At 36.6% G+C, this 22,907-nt stretch overlaps 1 protein-coding gene and 1 gene segment (V, D, J or C); both read right to left on the bottom strand.

Moving 5' to 3' along the window:
* Positions 1-359: 359 nt before the first annotated feature.
* LOC107656635 (Ig kappa chain V-IV region Len-like) lies at positions 360-4,386 on the bottom strand. The segment is given in 3 exon segments: positions 360-903; positions 1,317-1,379; positions 4,312-4,386. Coding segments are annotated over 2 exon segments (537 nt in total).
* Positions 4,387-7,584: 3,198 nt separating this feature from the next.
* The window catches only part of LOC107656633 (growth factor receptor-bound protein 10-like), a 26,979-nt gene continuing 11,656 nt past the window's right edge, over positions 7,585-22,907 (bottom strand). Inside the window, exons 1-13 of one of the 2 annotated variants that reach the window (XM_016444557.1) lie at positions 16,503-16,632; positions 15,617-15,773; positions 13,657-13,772; positions 11,927-12,001; positions 11,541-11,678; positions 10,586-10,696; positions 10,291-10,389; positions 9,635-9,712; positions 9,069-9,185; positions 8,908-8,974; positions 8,698-8,785; positions 8,520-8,613; positions 7,585-7,990 (exon numbers count right to left, since the gene is read on the bottom strand). In XM_016444557.1, the coding sequence (XP_016300043.1) occupies positions 7,844-7,990; positions 8,520-8,613; positions 8,698-8,785; positions 8,908-8,974; positions 9,069-9,185; positions 9,635-9,712; positions 10,291-10,389; positions 10,586-10,696; positions 11,541-11,678; positions 11,927-12,001; positions 13,657-13,772; positions 15,617-15,773; positions 16,503-16,547 (1,332 nt within the window). In that variant the 5' untranslated portion in view covers positions 16,548-16,632 and the 3' untranslated portion in view covers positions 7,585-7,843. Of the gene's footprint in view, positions 7,991-8,519; positions 8,614-8,697; positions 8,786-8,907; positions 8,975-9,068; positions 9,186-9,634; positions 9,713-10,290; positions 10,390-10,585; positions 10,697-11,540; positions 11,679-11,926; positions 12,002-13,656; positions 13,773-15,616; positions 15,774-16,502; positions 16,633-22,907 lie in introns of those variants that run through there. The other variant, XM_016444555.1, reaches the window with a different exon arrangement.

Here is a 22,907-nt window from a genome sequence, read left to right as displayed (position 1 = left end):
AAACACTCTCCACTCTACAGACTCCTGTCAAGAATCACACTGTAAATGTGAACCTGAAAAATAAATTTGAAAATCTTTTAATGTAGATTTTGTTTTGAAAAAAATAGGGTCACAAAATAAATGACGACATTCCATATTTCATTATAATAACTAAATGATGGAGAAGCAATCAAATATGCATCTCTAAGAAGACAATTTATGTAAATGTAACTAAATCTATATCATTATTAATATTGTATTGTTTGTATTTTCATTTAATTACATGCAACACAAGTAATTTGTACATAAGAATACATTTGGGAAATTATCTAAATAAAAATAAGTTTAATTATGCTTCTGTATCGTACATAAAGATTTATTATTAACTAGAAAATTAACTAGAATGTGACATTTATTTTCATTTCATTGGCTTTGGTCATGAACTTTTCTTTATCAACAGTGAGTCAGTGAGATGAATAATGATCTTCAACATCAACATCTGCAGAAGTTCAAAGCTGCAGCGCTGCAGTCTCACCCGAGGAGGTTTTTGTACGATGCTTTTACACTGTGTGAACACCCATTCTGGGTTCTCTGAGTCTCCAGTCTTACTGTGTTGACTCTGACAGTAATAAACTCCTGAATCTTCAGGCTGGACTCCACTGATGGTCAGAGTAAAATCCATGTGGTTTCCACTTTCACTGCCACTGAATCTAGAAGGAACACCTGAAGCTCTCTGTGATGTGTAATAGGTCAGGAGTTTAGGAGCTTCTCCAGGAATCTGATGGTACCAGGACATGCAATATTGAGAGCTATTTTTTGGATTCCCACATTTTAATGCTGGTGTGTGTTTACAGTGAATAGTAACAGTTTGATCAGGATTCACTGTTTGATCTTCAGATTGAGTCAGAATCTGCCCCACAGAACCTGAAGAGAGAGACAGAAAACAGAAAATTATAAAACTGATGAGCACATTTGAAAGTCTCACACTTAGTTATAAGGCATCTGTCAGGCTGAGCACACAATATTTATTACTGTTACACTACAAGCACTAAGCATTTTTCACATTTAGCTGATCATACATAATGACAATAAAGGACTTGACTTTAAGATATAAAGTCAAAGCATATTAGTTAAAGGTCAAATTTAACAATTTTTACTGCACATACTCCGGTCAAAAACATAAATATAAGAAACATATAGGTTAAGTAATGCATATACAGTATTTGCAGGAAATTAAGTCTAAACTACATCCTGATCTCACCACCTGCAGTGGATCTGTGGATTGCTTATTTTATATTCTCTAAATCAGCTGATTACATGAATTTCTATATACTTACTCCAGGTGCAGGTTGCAAGCATCCAAATAATGATGGCTATTAAAGACATGGTTGCTTTATGATCTGTTATCAAGAAGGAGAGCTGTCAGTCATAAAATCATAAAGTCACAGATCTACTATAAAGACCTCCAGAGCACTGAAGCATGCAGTTGAATGCAAAGTGTCTTCACAATGTAAATGTTCTTTCTGAGAACAACAACATCTCTATCCTGTCAAGGAACATATTTCACTTGATAATCTGTCTGAGCCAGATTGTTTTTTTCTTGAACATATTAAAAATTCTACTGAGACCACAGTTACTGATCAATTAAAATTATTAATCGATAGAACTGATATTATTGTTCTACTGTGAAAAATATAAATGTCACATCTAACTTTCACATTTTCCAGAGATTTCTGTCACCAGGAACATTTTTAGAAGACATATTTTCAGAGAGTTAAACCCAGTTACGCAAAGCCTCGTTTAAAAAAGAAACAAAATTCATAATGAAATATAACGTCTATTCTGAATAAAGGACACGCCCACTGAAGAACGCCACATCTGATTGTTAACCACTAGATGTCGCAATTTGACACGGCATGAATCCATTTTTAATCAAGCCCTTTTTAACTGTCCTTTTAGGTTGTTTTGAGAATGTTCTGTAGGCTACTAATAAAAAAAAGAACCTCTGTATATTTTTTGTTGCAAATTTACAGACAATGCAATTGAAATGCTTACATTGGCTTGTCGGGGTAATATTTCTGTCCACTGACAACAAAGTTTTCCTTCTGAATTAGCATAACTGCACAAGTTTTATACTTAATAAAATCTTTAAAAACAAATGACATTAGTTATACTATAATTTCCTTCAATAAAAATTGAGTAAGACGGTGTAAAAACTGTGTGGACGTGGATTAGTAATCTGGCCCCTTGGTATAAAGAAGAAAAAATGCTGGCCCTCGTCACTATCAAAGTTGCCCATCCCTGCTCTAGACCCATGCTTTGCACGATACCGCCACATAGACAGAGCACAATGACTTCTGAAAAGTGTTCTTGAGCATATGTATCTAGTCTGAGTGGACCATCGAACAGAGACAGTCAGTCAGTCCTATGAAATCATTTGTTGCAAATTTACAGACAATGCAATAGAGATACATTGGCTTGTTGGGGTAATATTGCTTGTCAACTGACAACAAAATTTCCTATTTTAATTAGCATAACTGCACAAGTTTTATAGTTAATAAAATCTTTTAAAAAAATTAATTATAGTTTGATTTCCTTCAATAAAAAGGAAATTGTGTAAGACGTGATGTGGATTAGTGATCTGGCCCCTTGGTATAAAGGAGAAAAAATGCTGGCCCTCGTCACTATCAAAGTTGCCCATCCCTGGTCTAGGGTTATGGTTCTCGCTTAGGGTGCGAAAGGTCCCAGGTTCAAATCCGGGACGAGCCCAAAACCTTTAAAGTTTCTACAATCCTGGAATTGGCACAATTTTACAGTAACTATTTATAGCTAACGGGTTACTGAGTTGTACATATTATAGCGTAGTCTATGGTAGGTCCAGTGGTTTTCCAACAAGTTACAAACCGATGGGATCATAATTGACCTTACAGTATAGCCTATGCCCACTAAATGTTTAAACTCACTCACAGGACTATAAAAACATTTACAGACCACCGGTAGACATTTACAGCGAGAGTTTTCTACCAGGCCCCTGTGGAGGTGCTCCTGTTAAGAGTCCATAGAAAAAAAGTTGCAAATAGTTCATATAGTTGTCATTTGTTTTCCTTAATTCAATTTCTAAATAAATATCTATATTTTATTTTGCTTTGATGGCGTGATCACTCAAGTAATCAAATGTTTGAAAACTAATTTTTGCCTTGAATACAGTAGTATCCACACTCCAAATTTTGATAAAATCTTAGTTGGCAGTGGGAATCGGAAATCTTAGACAAGTAATGTTATTTCTTGGCCACTGGTCAGGTTTAAAGGCTTTACGAGTTACTGCAACAGTCAAGAGGAAACCTCAATGTTTCACAGGCTATCTTAACTTTGATCTTATCTTTTTCCCTGTATTTTGGCAATGAAAAAGGCGGGCTCGTCCGGGACCTCTCACACCCAAAGCGAGAATCATACCCCTAGACCAACGAGCCGGCTGAACTCAGTTGGATAAATGTCACGTGACCGTGCAAAGTGAACTTTCTGCACCACCAATATCAAGAAGAATCTGAAATATTCCTGTAGTAGTGTATGGTCTACAACAAGACCAACAATCGTCAGTTGTCCTATTTCAGCACAAAACAACACACGTTTTAAGCATATTTATTAAAGTATTCTGTCTCATAAAGCTTAGTCCGTTTTAACTCACTTTTTAGCAGAAGTAGAATTGGTATTTACCTTGAGCAAAGTTTTATCGAGAATTTCGTTTTTTTCCAAATCACACCTGGTATACCTGTACCACGTTGGTGTGCACGTTAACAACTATCGATTATGCTATGAACATAACATTTTAATTCAGCAACATTGCTTAGCCTATGTCTTAAGTCCTTTGTAAAAGACTAAGGTAGACCAGCTACCAGAAGATATGTTTTCCAAGTATATATTCATAGTCATATTTTAATGTCATTCAGTTTTCAGAAGACATACAGGTGCATCTCAATAAATTAGAATGTCGTGGAGAAGTTCAGTCTGTGTGCATTGAATTTATTTAATACACGAGTTTCACAATTTGAGTTGAATTACTGAAATAAATGAACTTTTCCACGACATTCTAATTTATTGAGATGCACCTGTAGACATCAAGTTTTTAATTTTTTTGCAGGCTTTTAAACACAGCTATAGTGTCGCAAACTAATTGCTACTTTGCTGAAATTAATCGAGGTAATTTGTATTTAAGGGCACCTCTGTGACAGGTTTATGCCACCAGATGGCGGCATTAGACGGTAGAAGCCGCCAAAATAAGCATCCCAAACTCACTTCATCGATGGTCGTGTGCAACGTGGCCCACAGTCCTACCTATAATTTTTAAGGCTCGTTGGTCTAGGGCAAGGTTCCTCAAATCTTGCCCTGGAGGGCCAATGCGCTGCAGAGTTTAGCTCCAACCCTGATCAAACTCACCTACCTGTGATTTTCGAATGATCCTGAAGACATTGATTAGCATGCTCAGGTGTGTTTGATTAGGGTTAGAGCTAAACTCTGCAGGAAAGTGGATCTCGTGGGCCAGATTTGAGGATCCCTGGTCTAGGGTATGATTCTCGCTTAGGGTGCGATAGGGTCCCGAGTTCAAATTCCGGAAGAGTCCGCTTTTGCATCATTTTATTTAATTTAATTTATATTGACCACATAAAGAGAAATATACAATAATTCATGTATCTATCTATCTTAAACTGTTAAGCTTCAACCTTTAAAAGTATTTTTAAAGCACTTATGAATGAGAAAACCATTGGATGTAATAGTAGACTGGGCAATCACAATCTAATAATCTAAACATTCTGAACATCAAACCAATAGAGAAATAAAGACAACAGAAGACATTTTTTTTTTATTTAATACTGTAATATATACTCTTTATAAAAAAGACATTTGTGATATAAAAATTCAAACACGATATAAGCTAAAAATATTTCACACTGGTACAAGTCGAGAGGGAATATGCATAATTTGCACTTTATGCAGAACATCTTCATTCTGTTTTGGAGCACACCACATTTATATAGTCATAGATGGTGTTTTAATACAGTGTTAGATCTACTACCTCTCCTTAGGCTTCGCATACTTAGAAGAGCGTGACTGTTGCCATAGACAAAACTGCATTTGAGCCAAACATACATGTGCAATAATCTCAAATCACATGTGTTCAAAGAAATCCACCAACACGGCATATTAAAGATCGGGGAAGTTGATTTTACATGCATGTTTGGCTTTTCATAATTGTGAGCCACACAGCACAAGTCTGATAAAAAGAAGCATTATCCAAACACTTCAAGCTCGAGTAGGACGGAACGAATCAGCGTTACCACTAACGCATTCCAATTAGAACATATTTCGTTTTCAGGCGTCCTTGTCTAACTCATGCAGGCTGGAACTGTGACTAAATTACTAAATCTAACGTGATGAAAAGCCAACCGCAATCCCTTACAATGAATGCGTCAAGCATGTACTTTTCGTAACAATTTACAAAGTCGATTTACGTATGAAGCGGCAAAGAAGCATTAACGTAAGATAGCATCGTAGCTAACATTTGAGATGAAACACGTTCTTAAAGCGTTTCACATACGTTAAGCAGCGTGAATCCAATGTGAAAATCAAAAGGTGCTTGTGTGGTATAAAGTGTTTGACAATCGCAGTGTGCATCGTACACACTCGTCCTAGGCGCGTGTGGTTCTAGCTCAGCAGTATAACAGTCAGCTAGCTGTCAGAGCTAGCATATAAAACCATAGCTTAGTCTTGCTGAGCCAGTGTTGGAAGGGTAACAAGGCAGTCGTCAGGGACAGACAGGAGACTGCTGAAGTAGCGCCGCAGGTAACCGTACACCGGCTTTTTTGCCGCTAACCTCCTTTTGCAAAGCTGGCACGGGAGATAATCTCCTTAACGCATTGTCACGCAGCCCCGGAGGATTACGGACACGCCTGTGAGACGGGACTTTGCAAAGTCCTCGAGCGTCCCCGCAGGCGCTCAGTCCGGGCCTGGCCTGTCACTTTTAGGGGTTTAACATGGCTCAAGAACAGCACAGTGATTTGAAAAGGCAGTTGTTAAGCTTCGGGCTATACTAATAGCTAAGTAACACGACCTGGAGTCAGTGTAGGAAACGAATAACAACCCTCTTGAATTGTGCTCTGGTAGGGATACACCATACCGAAGAGGCCTGGGTCAAGTTTCAGTGGCCCTTTGAGGCCTGAGTCAAGTTTTTGATGGCTCCAAATATAAACTGTGCACAATCAATATGGCATTTCAACGCCAGGAGCCAAATACGTGCATTTTGACAGGAAAAATAGCTAATTCAGTGGTCTTAAACAGGCCATTATCTTCTTAAACAGAACAAGTGATCTGGATTAAAATGATATGGATAATTCTCAAAACCTTTGCGCCCTAAACTACTACATTTTGAGTTAAATCAGATTTAAAGGGACAATTTACTCAAAAATAAAAATTCTTACTTTTTTTTTCCTGTGGAACACAAAATAAAATATTAGAATATTTATAATACCTAAACTAAACATAAAATGTTATTATGAATTTGGACTATTTCGAAAAATGTCTTTTTGTAATCAGTAGTGTCCAAATGCTGTTTTGGGCCCCACTGACTTTCACTGTAAGAGCAAAAACATTCATCAAAATATTTTATTTTGTGTCTCACTGAAAAACGGGAGTCATACATGTTTGGAACAACATCAGGATGACCACTTTGACAAATGATGACAATTTTCATTTTTGGGTGAACTGTCCCTTTAAACTATGGTGCGACTCTGTGGCATCATTTAATTTATAACAGAAATACTTGTCTGACAGCTTGGAAACAAATTGAATACCAAATAGGTTGATTGAAATCCACTTACAAAGCAAGTTCATTGAGAAAAATGGAGCTGCATTATAAGCAGGTGACCGTCGACATGCTTTTTGTTTTTTAAAGTACATTTTCTGTTGTAATCAACAGCATGCGATGGAGAATGTTGATGGAGCTTAAGTTATATTTAACCCAGAACATTCCTTTAAGGCAAAGCTTGATTAGAACTCCAAACGTAACTAATTCTTATGCTGGTAAAGCATAGCAATCAAGTATAATTTATTGAAGTGCAAGTCTGCTACCCCTTGCGGCTAGTCCCTCCTCGCTGACATAGACATAGCGATGTATAAAAGACCGGGTTACATTATTTGGCTGAGGATTTGTCACCTCAAATTGACACTACTGTCATCTCTGCTGCACTAATCCATCATTACACAGGGAATCCCCAGGAAGAGTTTAGAAGAGGACAAAAAATGAAAGGGTGAGCTGTAGGAGGAAGGCAAATGGGTAACAGTTGTTGCGGTAAGCTCAGGATGAAGCGGATCACCTGTTTTCAGCTTGAGAGTGCAAAATGTTCAGGTAGGAAATAACATAATACATATCAATCGTCATCAAATAACTTTTTGCAATGCAAGTCCCCGCAGACACACCACACGAAACGACCGTCCCGATCCAATCAGTTCATGGGGGGTGTGTCTAGTGTCATGTCCTGAATGATGAAAAAGTCTTGATTTCAGTGAAAGTTCATGAATATCACCACAGAGACTGTTTAAAAAAAAAAAAAAAAAAACCCCGCCACCCTTGTCAAAACCAAAGGACAGGGTGTCCGCGAAGTTGATCTTGTCCTATAATTATTCCCAAACGTGTCCATGCTAATCCCAGAGCAGTGAGAAAAACAGATCTTTTTCATGCCTGTGGTTGCGTCAGCTTATTGTGAAAATGACTGGAAATTATTATTGAAAAAAGCATCCAGTTTCTCAGTTACTTTTGTGTGTGTGTGTGTGTGTGTGTGTGTGTGTGTTGTTTGTAAAGATCAGGAGGGGGTCAAAAGGCCACCATGGTGCAGGGGTGTTTGAGTTTGCAGGGCAGGATGCCCCTGTTGAGCTGGTAGAACTCTACCAGATGGATCAGGTCTGTGAACTTGGTAAAGCCGTCATCAAGGCTAAAAAAGACCTGGCTGTCCTCCTCAAACTGCCAGAGAGAAAGAGGTGTAAATAAAACAGATTTTTAAATCAGTCAATCAATTTTTTAATCGCTGAACTCTCCTATCAAGATAACAAGAGCCTATAGAGAGACAATCTTACAAATAAAAATGTGGCATAATGTTAAGGTGACTGGGGTAAACTGTGAATTACTAAGGCACAATTCCATTCATAGTTATTTAATATATTTTTATATTATTTACTTATATATTTATAATATATAACAGTATATTAAAAAAAATATATATAATATTAAATATTTATATATAAATAACATTTGCTTTCACAAAAATTACAAAATCATTTTTAAAATTAATTTTAAAATTTAACCTAAAAAAGATTTCAACATTTAATTTTCTCATGTACCTCTCTCAATCACTGACAGCTGTAAAATACGCCTTTTTTAAGTATAAGGTAACATGACAAAAAAAAAAAAAGTTTGCCCTGCTCTTTATACTTGTATGAACATTAATACATGCAAAAGGGCAGTTTGTATTGAGTGTTTATTAGGGACTCACAGGTAAAATCTGGAAGTGTTTAATCTTCTGATGATGGCACAGCGTGAGAACAAATGCTTTTGGGTTGCTCTGGCTGTCTCTCAATAGGAATAACCTGAGAGACAAAACACTGATTAATTTCACTACCCCCTTATAAAACCGCAATTAATACTGACTATAAATGTGGAAAATGTCATACCCATCAACTTGGCCCTGCTGCATTATCATCCTGTGGGACTCCTCTCTCATAATTCGGCCATGGAACCATAACTGCGTCCTGTGGATCACTGGGGACATAAACGCAAAGTCCACATTTACTGGCATGAAATATTGTTATATCTATTGAAGTACCACTTAAATCAACTGGTGTTGAAGGTGCTAAACAGTAAGTAAATGCTGCGACACTCACCTGAGCTTAACGGTGAAGGATGTAGAGGACTGGGGCTTCCCAAAACATTCATTCTCTGACTCCGTTTCTGTACAGAGATTTTAAAAATGGTTATAAATGCATAAAAAAGACCTTAAAACCCCTAATTCATTATCTGAGTATACATGTATCTAACTACTCACTCTCCAAGTGTGTCCCTCTTCCATGGCAGCACTCTGAGCCTCCACAGGGCTGTCAATCACACGACCCGTCCTTCCTGAGAAATCCATGGCCACCAGCGAATTCTCGGACACACTCCGCTATAATAAAAATAATATTACACTTATTTAGCTCAGCTGTTTATTACAAAACAAGCGTTCATTTACATATAGAAATAACTAAAGACATAACAGACACACAAATCCTACACGTCGTCCTCAACAACAACCTGCTATGATCAGCATTAATCCTCTCTAATTAAACCACTAAAGCCTTATTAAATACCTTCTAAATGAATCCCTACAGCAACCCCTGTGTTCATCCATTTCCCCTGCATGAAAGTTCCCAATGCAAATCGGCGTAAAGGAATCTATAGCCACACGCTTCATTAGCACGCTGTTCATACTGTTATGAGCAGATTAAGTGAACTCTCAGCAACACGGGGTGCATGTAATACCAGGTGAACTCACAGAAGCGTGAAAACAGCACATTTAACACATCAAGTGCATTAGAGAGTCAGCACTGAGGAACATGTTAATGTGTTTCTTACCACAGGTGTGGTGAAGTTTGATATGGCAGTCTTTCTCTGGTGTGGGCTCTTGTAGTTCTGATATAGGAGAATTCCAAACTAGAAAGAAAAGAGTGTGTTTGTCTGAGTTAATAAGAATGGACAAGAGTGTGTGTGGAAGATATCTGACGGACAGCTTGTTCACCACAAATCTGTAGTAGCTAAATAATAATCATTTTATATACTTGTATAATAAGTTTCCTAGCAAACAACAAAAAAAGTAAACAAAATAAAACATTTCATCTGGTGCGTGCTGAAATAAGCTTGTGAAGAAATAATCCAACAAAAGGCTCACTTATAGTTAGTTGTCTAGTACACTGCCGTTCAAAGGTTTGAGTCAGTAATATAAGCCAGGATGCATTAAATTGTCCAAAACTGACAGTAAAGACATTTATAATGTTACAAAACAATCTATTTCAAATAAATGAATTAACTTTTTTGTTCATCAGAGAATGCTGAAAAAACTGTACCATGATTTCCATAAAATATTAAGCAGATACTGAAGACTTGATTATTGGCTGCTGAAAATTCAGCTTTACTATCATAGGAATAAATTGGATTTTAAAATATATTAAAACAGAAACAAGTTATTTAAATTGTAATAATATGTCATTATTTTTTCTGTTTTTACTGTATACCTTGAGCAGTCTGAAAGCAGTCATCCAGCACGTACGGCTCTGCTCGTCCTCGGCACACAGCATCTTCAACTCCTTCTGTTCTGTCCTGCCCTTACTGGGCTGTCAATCAAGCAATATATCTACTGTCAAATCAAGGCGCTCAAGTTAATAATGACTAGCATGCACTGTACCAGGTGAGGCATGGGTAGTTATTTAAAGGGGGAAAATCATTGATTTGGAAATTGTGCCAGCCATGCCTCCTCTAATCTCAATGTCAATGATTTTGTTAATTTACTGACCGTCTCATCCTGCTCACCTTAATGCAGAATTGGTAGTCTGTGGGCGCGTTGTGCATCTTTCTGCCTGTCGTCACAGTGAAAACATTGCTCTCCTCTAAGTCTGACAGTAACTGCAGGTGCCTTGGCTCCTAAACAACCCAATTAAAAATTCATCACAATACAGCTCCCAAAGACAGACCTACATAATGACTGTTATGAACAGTGAAACGGTTATCCTGAAATTCTTTATTAAAATAAAATACAACATGGTCCAAAAGTCTGAGACCACTAGTAAAAAGTCTATTTAGCATTTAATTTGTAGTGAAAATTCTATTTGCCATTATTCTAAACTAATTTGATGCATTTTTTATTACAATTTGTATTATTCGCATAACAAATTGAGAAAATTACAAGTTCAATGGAAAATGTACATAAATATGCTTATTTGTTTATTTATATCTATTTTTTAATAATATTAATATTAATAATTAATTAATAATGATAAAATTACAACTAATGTCCTTATAACATTACAGTAACAATTATATAACAATTCATTCAATATTTATTTGAAATTCTAAAGAAAATAAAAAGTTCAATGAAAAAATTCACATAAATATGCTTATTTGTTTATATCTATTATTAATGATAATAATAATAATTTATTAATAATGATAAAATAACAACTAATGTCCTTATAACATTACAATAACAATTATATAACAATTCATTAAATATTTATTTGACATGAATATGTTAATGACCTAGAAATCTTTAAGTCAAAATTTAATCACAAAAATGTATTTCCAGTTACATTATGAATCCCAGTCTTTCAACATGGACTTTTGGACCGCACTGTATTTATTTGCAAGAAAGTTTAGGAATAACAGACACATAAGAGCTGTCAAAACTTGTAAAATCATTGATATGTTCATAAATACATGTGAAATTCAAAGACTTGAATTCATATTCTAATATTAAAGAGAAGCTTGCCTTAGACATTCCTTTAGTAGAGTAGTACAGCCCAGAACGGCGCAAGAACATGTAGAGCTTCTTCCAGGACTTGCGACCTGTCTCTTTCATATAAAGGAAGCCCTGGATCTCTGGACAGCTGCTGGAATTCAAGAAATTCTGTGCAGGAGGGGAAAAAAAGCAGAGGACCATCTGGAAAATGAGCTCTTCAAACCTGGATGCCTTTCATGCGTCAATAACACGGCCTCTTTGCGATCACAAGACATGAGGATGCATTTCAAAAGCTGTTTGAATCCACTAAAATCCTAATTCAGCTGCAACGGTCATGCAAGTGTGACGTACAGGTTCATAATGTGGGCTAATCCAGATTTTGCCATGTCACAGATCAATTTGCATGTTTTCCTCACCTGTAAGAGCCGTGACTGTGGGATAGAGCCATTCGTTTCCTGACACCACGCTACCATCTGCTCCGGAAAGAAGTTCTGTGAGAGGAAGATAAAGGGTGAGACGTAAGAAAAGACCATCTTGCACTGAACATATGCCAGTAGTTCACAAGAAACTTAATGGAACAACTAGTGTGTGTATGAACTAGGGTTGAGCAAATGTTTATTTTTTCATTGATTAGTCTGAATGATTACTAAGGAAGCCATATATAATTAATCTGTTTTAGGATCACCTCACCAAGAGCAGATGCCTTTCTTAGTAGACAATTACATAAGATGATTGTTACTAAACTGAGGGGAAAGAATGGAACAAGCTCTGAATTGTTACAAAGGTTCAAATTGGCACCTTTTTGTTAAAGTTTTAACTGAATTCTCTTTCTGTAAATGTTTGTTATTACTTTTAATATTTATTACATTCAACATCATGAAGTGTACTAAATATTGCATTATGACAGGGTTTCCCAAGCTGGGGCTCATGAATGGGTTGTGGGTTGATGCAAAGGAAGACTTTCCAATTACATAAAAGTGTAACCAAATTATGAATAATTTACTGCCATTGTGTGAATAATATGTAATTATGCAATCTATAAAAAAGTAACTGTAATGTGATTGAGCATTTTAAAATGTAATATTTAATTACAAGTACTTAATTTTCGGAATCTGATTATGTATCCAGATTACATGTGATCAGTACTACCCAGCACTGTGTGTGTGTGTGTGTGTGTGTGTGTGTGTATATATATATATACACACACACACAATATTAATTACAATTATTCATTTAGATGAGTAATAAATAGATTAACTGATCACACTAATCAACAACTCAATTTTTGAACAACCAGTAAATCGAGGCGTGACTCTTTACCAGTTGAGTTACAGGATCATGGTAAGAAACATGCATGAATTCAAGCACACACACAAGCTGAAACTCATCTAAAGCTAATTTAGGTGAGTTGCACTAAGCATTTGCCAAAGCCACGGATTACCAAGAGCAGGTTAAGTGCTCTGTCAAAACAGACTCGGACTAACCAGCCCAAAGATGCCAAAAGTGCTGGCACACACTACATACCGTACTAAAGCAGAGGCTCAAATAAGATTAAACTTTTGCATCAACATTTTTTCCAAGCATACAAAAAGTCCATGGCTTACAAAGCAGGATAAAATGTTTCACAGTGTTCACACCGTAAGACGCTTATACGACACATTCAAATGTACTTGTCAAAATGCCATCAGTTAAAAGGTGTTGAGTACTGGCTTATAAGAAAAAAGCAGGTTACTTGCTTAGCATCCACGTGGATGCTGCACACTGGTGGTGGATGAGGAGATACCCCCTGACAATGTAAAGCACTTTGAGTGCCTAGAAAAGCGCTATATAAATGTAATGAATTATTATTATTATATTAGTGAGGTGGAACACGTGCAAGCTGTGCTTGAATGGCTGGAAATGGATTAACAAGGAGGTTTTTCTCGCATATGGAAAACAGGAATGTGGGAACATGATATTTTTTGGAGATATTTACATATTTAAGGGATTTATAGCTCACAGGTCATGAATCAAGTGTTCTTGGCAAGATTTTCGAGGATAATCGGACTTTAATTTCAAAGGATTTAAGCTTGAAGTGGTGGTCTTGAGAGGCAAGGAAACACATGGGTGGGCTGAAGGAAAACGGTTGTTCTCTGTGACAACTCACCAGTGGGTTTCTGAAGAACTCGTACTTGGCGTAGTTCTTCCTGAAGAGAAACTTGCTCTCCGGAGACATGCAGGCCTGCACAGGAACAACCAGTTCATGATCTTCCAGGCACCTCTCTGTATTCAAACAGATGACATCAAAACGGTGTTAGTTACTGGCAAGGTGGCTGTTACTGCTCTAACGGATTTTCACAAGATCATTTTAAGATCGCAGAATACTCTGTATCAGAGCATATGGGATGTGTTGTGACCTCTGAAGCTGGGGTATATTAAAAAGTCTGCCAAGGGGACATTTTTATTAAATTTGTTTGCTAACCACTAAGCCACAGTAGTTAAAGCATGTAAAAAAAAAAGCACATTTAAACAATGTTTTTAATACATGTATAATTTCTTCCAAAAAATGACATGTATACACACTGCATACATAGATATATACACATATAAAAACATTAAAACGAGAATATTTAAGTATAAAATAGAAAGCAAATTCTATAATCTATCTATAAAAATACTTAATAAATTATTTGCTGTGTGTGTATATATATATATATATATATATATATATTAAAACATGAATTTAATATAATAAGATTTATATATTCATGCTCTAATACTTGTTTTTAATAATCCAAATCTGTCAAAAATAGGCAGTAATTTGTTAAAACATTTAAATATTATATTTAAATTCATGCATTTGGCAGAAGCTTTTATCCAAAGTGTCTTACGATGAATTCAAGCTATAATATTTTTTCATTATGCATGATCCCTGGGAATCAACCCATGACTTTGCTGTTGCTCTACCAGTTAAACGGCAAGAACAGACATGTTGAAAATTGTCAAATGGAATATTTCAATATCCAGCACTACGTGATGCCCTATAATGAGAAAACGAGCCAAATTAACCATACACTATAATGTCTATGCTTCTTAAGTATAGCAGTACTCATATGTCAAAGACAACAAAGCACTGTCTCAAACCCCATCTAATGTATCTGTTGTGCATCTGATCCCTCATCCTCTAATTCACTCCTCCGAGAAGAGCACAAGAGAAGGAGAGAGAGCATGACTGTGTATGAAAGAGAAAGCGAGGGAAAGTGAGAGGCATTGCAGAGGGATGAGGTCATGTATTTAGCTTGATTGCACAGAGAGCAGCAAAGTCAGCAGAGTCCCTCTGCTAATGGCTTACGTAAGAGCAACGTTTCCAGAAGGTTTCCATAACGTTGATGCTCTAATGTCTTCAGAAGAGATGAGGGGAACACATCTAACTACACCACATAATATCTGGCCTCTCCAGAGATGTCAGCTCACCAAAACAGACCACACCCTCATCATACCATGTGATCGGCACAATCAGCGTCTATGCAAAAGTCACGACTTTCCTTGATGGCTTTAAAGTGGACGAATTAAAATAAAGAGCTGATTGTGTCGGCCCGAATTATTTCAGAAGCTCAATAAAGGGCTTTTTAACACCCTACAAGAGCAATGACTGCATCTCTAAAGGTCAGGCAGAGTTAAATCTGTTTAGGATGATTTAGACAAGGGTTAATCTGTAATCTGCCTGAGAAATAGGCAGCCACACGTGTCCTCAGTGCGATATTAAGCACTAGTTCTTCGCCAACCTTGTCTTTTCTATGCTCATCTCAAAACTATCTGCATTGTGAACGCTTTTTCTTTCCTTCAGGTTAGACACTCTACGAGCAGTTGCGCATACAAAATGTGCAGCCGTGCATGATGTATAGTCGTTTTTGAGAGCTTAAGTGTTAATAGGAGAACAAATATGTGTGTTTATATAAGACTCTGAGTCTGGGCTTGCTGAAAGGTGATTTCATGTTACACGAAGTGCAGTGCACTGGGAACCCAGTGTCCCTGGACAGAACACCGTGTCCTCTTAGACTGGGTTGTGTGCCACGCGCACAAGTCATACGGACGCAGAAAATGAATGTACACGTATGCTGGCTTACCCAGACCAAGCAGGGAATGATGCTCCACTAGCGACCAGCAGTTGTCATCCAGGCAGTGGTTCTTGTAGACCAGGAACTGACACACATCTCTGGCCGTCATGTCGGCGGGGACTTCCACAACTTTTCCCACACCATCCTCGCTGAAAACCTTGATGATCTGTTGAAGACACACACAGAATGTCAATAAATATGACCTCAAGGCGATGTTCTCAATGAGTCTAATTTGTCGAACAATTACAGACACACTTTCGCACAATGCTCCAGACTTGGATCATTTCACAGCTTGTGTTTCGACATCTTAGCCTTGTAATGGTCCTGTGTGAACCATCTAAACTAAACGTATGTGATTCAAATACAAACTTTTCAGTTAGCGAAGAATAAAAATTATGCTTGATGAAAAATTTACACTTCTTGTTCAAGTTTTTGTTGTTGCAAACCATGCATATCTCTGTTTATGTGGTCCTTAGCTCAATGGAGCTCATTAGCATGACTGACTTGAACACGCACGCATGCACAAGAGGATATACTCCATTAAGAGGCAGAATTCACGTGAACGCCAAAGCCAATGGCCCAGATAAAGAGAAAGGAACAGAAAAGGGAGAAATTCTTCCAATGAATGTGCACACAAAACAAGAAATGATTTCAATGCATTTACATGTGCAAGTGCACAACTAGATATACGCATTCATGCACAAAAGCAAACATTTGCAACTATGATTATTATAGACACTTTTTTTTTTACAAACTAAAAGCACAGAAGCAGGGAACAGTAGCGTGCAATTTATGCACAAAGATGATCTGCATGACTCAATTTTAAATGTTTTTAGACCGGCATCTGCAAGATGTGTATGGTTTTCTTAGAGAAAGTAGTTACTATCAGTCTTACCTCTACAGCCTGATATAAGCAACAGTCCGGCGAACACGATGGCATTTTCACTCTGAGACAACCTCTGCTCACTCGCGTGGTGAGAGTGAGCGAATGAGTGAGTTAGAGAGAGAGAGAAAGAGGGAGGGCAAGGGGAGGAGGAAAGAAAGCGAGAGGATGAGAGGAGTTGAGAATGGGCAGAGGGTTGAGATGAGACCAAGAGTTGCTGAAACAAGAGAGGGAGAGAGAGAGAGAGAGAGAAAAGAAGGGAGAGAGACTCAGCTGACAAGCAGCTTGTGTCTTACAATACTCTAGTGGATTAAGCTGCGAGAAAAAGACGGAGAGAGATGACTACGTTTTCAATTTGTCAATAAAATTCATATAATGGGTATCCCTTATTTAGTCATTCCAAACATAACTTTTTTTCTTCCATGGAACAAAAGAGATTACATGGGAGAGGACAGACTCAACAAAGAAAACAAATTGGGAATTGCTGTCAAATCTTATTCAAATATAGCTGACGTCAATGATGGCAAACATCATAGAAATATATTACAGGTGTTTACCTTAAGACCTTTAGTATTTGAAAACACATATATATATAAGCTAATGTTGATTGTTACATTATGTGTTTTGATTTGTTAAAAAAAAAACACAATGTAACAATCAACATTAGCCAACAATCAAGAATTTAAATGGGTGTAATAATTTTACTTTTTAATTTTAAGTTTATTTAATTTTTAAAGTGCAATAAAAGCATATACTTTGTATTGGAATAATACATTAAATGAAAATTGTAAAGTAAAATAAATAAATAAATGGTTCATAATTCATGTTGATTTCATTACATTTGTGCACATTTTATTTTCTGTCATTTTATTATAATATACTTTTTTATAGAAACACATTAAAAACCATTAATAACGATTCTTCCTCTATATACCCCCTTCCATCTCGTTTTCTCTCTCTCTTCCATCAACTCTCCTTTTGTCTCTCCCTCTCTCTTTTCCACAACCTTACTCTCTCTTTCTCCCCCACATCAAACTTTGCCTTGGCTTCTGTCAAAGTTTCAAATTCTTTCTGGAAAGCCCTGAGACAGAGCCCCACATCCAGATCTCGACACACACATAGAGTCAGATTTTTTCCTCATTCTTTTTTTCACTCCCATTCCCCCCCTGAAGTTTGGCTTTGAACTCCACAGCCAAAGAAAACCGCTCCCTCTCTTTTCTCAAAACTCAGCATATCACAACTGGAGAGTGTTTCTTAAAAACACACAACAGAGGCCAAATCCCAGCAAAATCCCTCCTCCCACAACACTTCCCCAGTAAAACTAGTGATTTTCTTTCTCATACTCAACATTCTCAACACCTTACTATTTCTCACTGTTTGAAGATGTACGTACACCTTCAGTTTAAGTTTGGTAAAGAATAACAAAACAAATTCAAAAACATACCATTCAGTCCTCTCAGACAGGAGACAACAGTATCATGTAATCTGACTCGACAGACACCATGAAGAAAAGGATGTTGGGGGTTGAGTTATTGGCAAGACCAGTATAGCGGTGGAAACTGTTTGCAGAGCATTCTTTGTTATGCATGTAGCATTCTACTGCTGCAAATGCTACTTTCTACAAGCTTTATGACGTAAGAGCGTTTACCCAATGTTGTTCAAACGCATCCTCACAATCATGTGGGCGCCTCTGCGGGTCACATGGGAGGATCTTTAAATGTTAAATAAAGGTTTTGCAAACATTGAGGGTCACATGGCAACAAAGTATTTGTTGGGAGTTAATAGAGGGTTGTTCAAGCATTGTTCGCAGTTTGTATAAAGAGGGAAGAGGTAATCCAGAAATAGAACAGAGGTCACAGTATATGGCCAATACGTTTGATACATTAGGTTCTGTGATTATATATGCACAGATATAGAGCTTATTTATATAAACAGGAATACGGTTAGATATAGTTAAATAGACAAATACAGTTGGATGGTTAGACAGACAGGTGCACAGTTAGTTAGGAATATATATATACAGTTAGAAAGGTGTATAATTAGTTAAAAAGGTGTATAGCTGGACAGTTATAAGGTCTAAGGGTTACTAGACGGCTACAAGCAGGTGAGTTTTAATCAAGGTTGGAGCAAAACTCTGCAGGACTGTGGCTCTCCTGGACCGACGTTGGCCACCCTTGATATCGATAGATAGCAAGAGAGACAGACAGAAAGATAGACAGACAAAGAGAGATAGGAAGACAGAAAGACAGACGGCTAGTAAGACAGACAAAGAGAGATAGTAAAACAGAAAGACAAACAGATAGTAAGACAGACAAATAGAGAGAGACATTCAGATAGTTAGTAAGACAGACAAGACATAGACAAGAGGTGATCGGGTTGATATAGTCATTTCAAGAGTTATGACTGGCTTTACTCAGCATTTCTGTAAATGAGCGTGCGAGTGAGTGCAATGCTATACTGTGTCATAATTAAACTCATGTGCATCTAAAAACTGCCCTGGGATTTGTGTGTGTGTAGGTGTGTGTGTGTGTGTGTGTGTGTGTGTGTGTGTGTGTGTGTGTGTGTGTGTGTGTGTGCGCAAGTACAGACCATACTCACAAGCACACCGATGCATATAAGCATACATGAGCATATGTGGGTGAGAAACCATTAAACTGACTGGCCGCAGTGCACAAACACTTATGCCAAAGACTATAGAATACCCAAGACGTGTCACTTGTATAGTTTTGCACGGGGAAAAATGCAACGCTCAATATGGCCGCTCTATCAAAGGAAGCTCGGTCTTCTGAATAAAAGAGACAATCTCTAATAGGTAAAGTCATCACGTCACTGCAGTTGCCGTTAGAAGCTCCAGTTGCTATAGAAACAGCATTCTGAGATGCACGCTTAGGACTGCGCATGCGCACTGGCTTGTCTAGTCTGAAAAATACGCTTTTTAACGCTATTTGAGCAGAAGAAACAACATTTATGAGACAGTTGTTGTCGGATTTCATTGGTGATTTCAAATATGAAATTTAATTGTAAGGTTGGCAAACAGTTTTGGAGAATTTGATGTTTCCCCATTCAATGAGATAGGAGCTGCACTTGCATGCCCAAGAGGCTTTTCAAAGATGCCTGCTAAGTGAAATGACTTGCCTTAAAGGGACTTTGCTTATGCAAGACTGACCCCCACAGCGGAAGATCAAAGACATCAGAAACAAGAAGCTATCACAGATGAATAAGAGACTGAATCACCGAAAATCTATAACTTAAACAGCCATCCATTTAAATGGAAATAATGTTTTAAGTATTGTACAACTTAGCATGATAAAACCCTGTCTAAGCTAGTGTAAATTAGATAAGTGCATAAGACTATGAGAAACCTGTGGCTCTCTGGAAGTAAGGCCCTGTGAGTTCATTTTTAAACAGTCATGTGTGCTGCGATCACTCACCTCACTCTTATTACCTAACTAGACAGTGCAAATTCGATTTTAACCCCACACAGGCCTGGTGCACATGCATGTACACTCAAACTCATGCATTATTATTACCATCTGCAGTTTACTGAACTCTACGTGACCCTGCCTTTCAGTGACATCACAAACATACTGTAAAAATCCACATTTACAGGCAAAAAATATAACTTGCCCTGACATACATACACACACACGCCTTTGTTTAGAGATCTCAGGGGATAACCGTCAGTGACAGCTTTGGAAGTTTCAGGTTTCACGGAGAGGAGCCAGTCTGTGTGTGAGATACAGAGAGAGAGACATGTTTGTGCAACCCGACGTGTTTCACAGTTTATCAGCAAGTGGAAACAAACCCAGAATGAATAAAGGATATAAACAGAGATGAATGGGATACATATGACACAAGATGACATATGCATATCAAAAAGTAGAGAGAGAGAGAGAGAGAGAGAGAGAGAGAGAGAGAGAGAGAGAGAATCAATAGATACACACATGCTATGTATAAGACTTTTATAAAAAATTATCAAAAAGTTGATTTAAAAAAAAAAATTCAATTAAAATAAATAATAAAATAAATAAATACATACATACTAATTAATTCTAGATTTATGATCTCAGACTTTGAACCTCACTGCACATTAATAATAATACTATATATCATATAGAATAACACTATGTTATTTAACTAACTAAATTAACTATTACTGAGTTTCAGTCCACATCTGCATTTTCCACAGTTTTCACCAACTTGGAAGCAAAAGGTCAGAAACATTATCGATGTTACAATATATATATATATATATATATATATATATATATATAAATAAATAAAATAAAAAAATTTAAATACACACAAGTTTAAATTCAGAAATAGCATAAAAAGATTAAACCCCAGCACATGAGGCTGTAGTCTGGCACTAGGACTGAAACATTTTTTTATAACAATATAGAGATCCAGCAATCATCAAGAGTCGGTACATTGTTTCTCATGAAATGTAATTTTCCAATTAACTGACATCAAAAGACCAAACATAAAGATACCATTTGAGATGAATTAAGAATCAAGAGGGACAAGGGTAGTTTGAGGAGAGGATTATTTTCTCATGCTGATGTTTTCAGCAATGTTGGCTCATGTCATCTCTCAGGGGTTTGTGTTGCAGTCAGCTGACTGGGCAGTGTGTGAGAGTGTGTGTGTGTTTTGTAGTGTGTCCTAAGGCTCTGGCACACAAACCGAAGCAAACTGGTGTTGAGTGTACACTAGGGTGGAGACAGGATCCACACGCACAGACATATTCAATTCTGCTGCAACGGTGTTTCATTTCACAGCACAAACCTTTAACAGGTCACATGGGAGGGGATTTTTGGCAAGGGTTCTGCTAAATGGGGCATTTGAGTTTGTTTGACTGTGTGAACTAAGAATACAAAGTGGTTCTCACACAGAGCATGACTCAGGAGACAGGTAAACAAATATGTGGATTGTCAGTGGTGTGATGGGCCTAAAAAGTGTTTAAAGCATCATCCTACTTAACCACATGAAACGAGACTGGGAACGTAATGTCCTGCTCACCGTTTTTACAAGAGGAAGTCAAAGTCTCTTTCTCCTTACAAATCAAACTCAATAATATGCATCAGATGGTAGGTTTAACATAGTAGCAAGGTATAACAAAGGAACCTTGCTAACTCAGCAATAAGACAAGTGGATATGTAACACCTGATCCAAAACTACCCTAATATTGATTTTTAGATGAGCTTTTAGATTAAACACAACACTTTGGCAAGATGGGTATGCCTAGCATACCAGGCAATCCAAATAATGGTTAATTTCTACATGTACTAATACATTTTAACATTTCAAACTGAACAAATAAGTTAGTGTACTCATAAGTTAATGTATTCTGAATAAAATGAATTTAAAAATCTTAAAAGTTCAGCTAAAAAGTGAAATGTTCATTTTTAGTTCATGACAGCTAATGCTTTAACCAATATTAATGAATTATAACTTGTTTAATTAATTAATTTTCACACACACCTATAGATACATAAAAATTATTTAAAGTTGTAAATAAAGTTAAATTTCATGTTTAATTCAATGTGTTACTTGCCATTTCTATGCAATTGTTTGTAAAAATTACTAGTGATCTTTTTAGTGTGTATATAACTATATACACTATAAATATATGAATATATATATATATACACTACTGCTCAAAAGTTTGGGATCAGTAAGACTTGTAATGTTTTTTAAAGAAGTCTCTTATGCTCATCAAGGCTGCATTTATTTGATCAAAAATACAGAAAAAAAAGGTAATCTTGCAAAATGTTATTACAATATAAAATAATGGTTTCTATTTTAATACACTTTAAAATATAGTTTATTTCTGTGATGCAAAGCTGAATTTTCAGCATCATTACTCCAGTCTAAAGTGTCACATGATCCTTCAGAAATCATTCTAATATGCTGATTTATTATCAGTGCTGGAAACTGTTGTGCTGCTTAATATTTTTTTGGAACCTGTGATACTTTTTTTCAGGATTCTTTGATTAATGAAAAGTTAAAAAGAAGCACATTTATTTAAAATAGAAATCTTTTCTAACAATATACACTACAGTTCAAAAGTTTGGGGTCAGTACATTTTTATTCTTTCTTTTTTTGAAAGAAATTAAAACTTATATTCAGCAAGGATAAATTGATAAGAAGTGATAGCAAAGATTTATATTGTTAGAAAAGATTTATATTTTGAATAAATGCTGTTCTTTTTAACTTTTTATTCATCAAAGAATCCTGAAAAAGTATCGCAGTTTCCAAAAAAAAAAATATTTGGCAGCACAACTGTTGCCAACATTGATCATTCTAATAATAAATCAGCATATTAGAATGATTTCTTAATATCACTTTATACTGGAGTAATGGCTGATGTAAATTCAGCTTTGCATCACAGAAATAAATTATATTTTAAAGTATATT

The sequence above is a fragment of the Sinocyclocheilus anshuiensis genome, unplaced genomic scaffold, assembly GCF_001515605.1.
Source record: "Sinocyclocheilus anshuiensis isolate Anshui unplaced genomic scaffold, SAMN03320099.WGS_v1.1 scaffold1393, whole genome shotgun sequence".
NCBI lineage: Eukaryota > Metazoa > Chordata > Actinopteri > Cypriniformes > Cyprinidae > Sinocyclocheilus > Sinocyclocheilus anshuiensis.
This window is presented reverse-complemented; position numbering and strand designations above follow the sequence as displayed.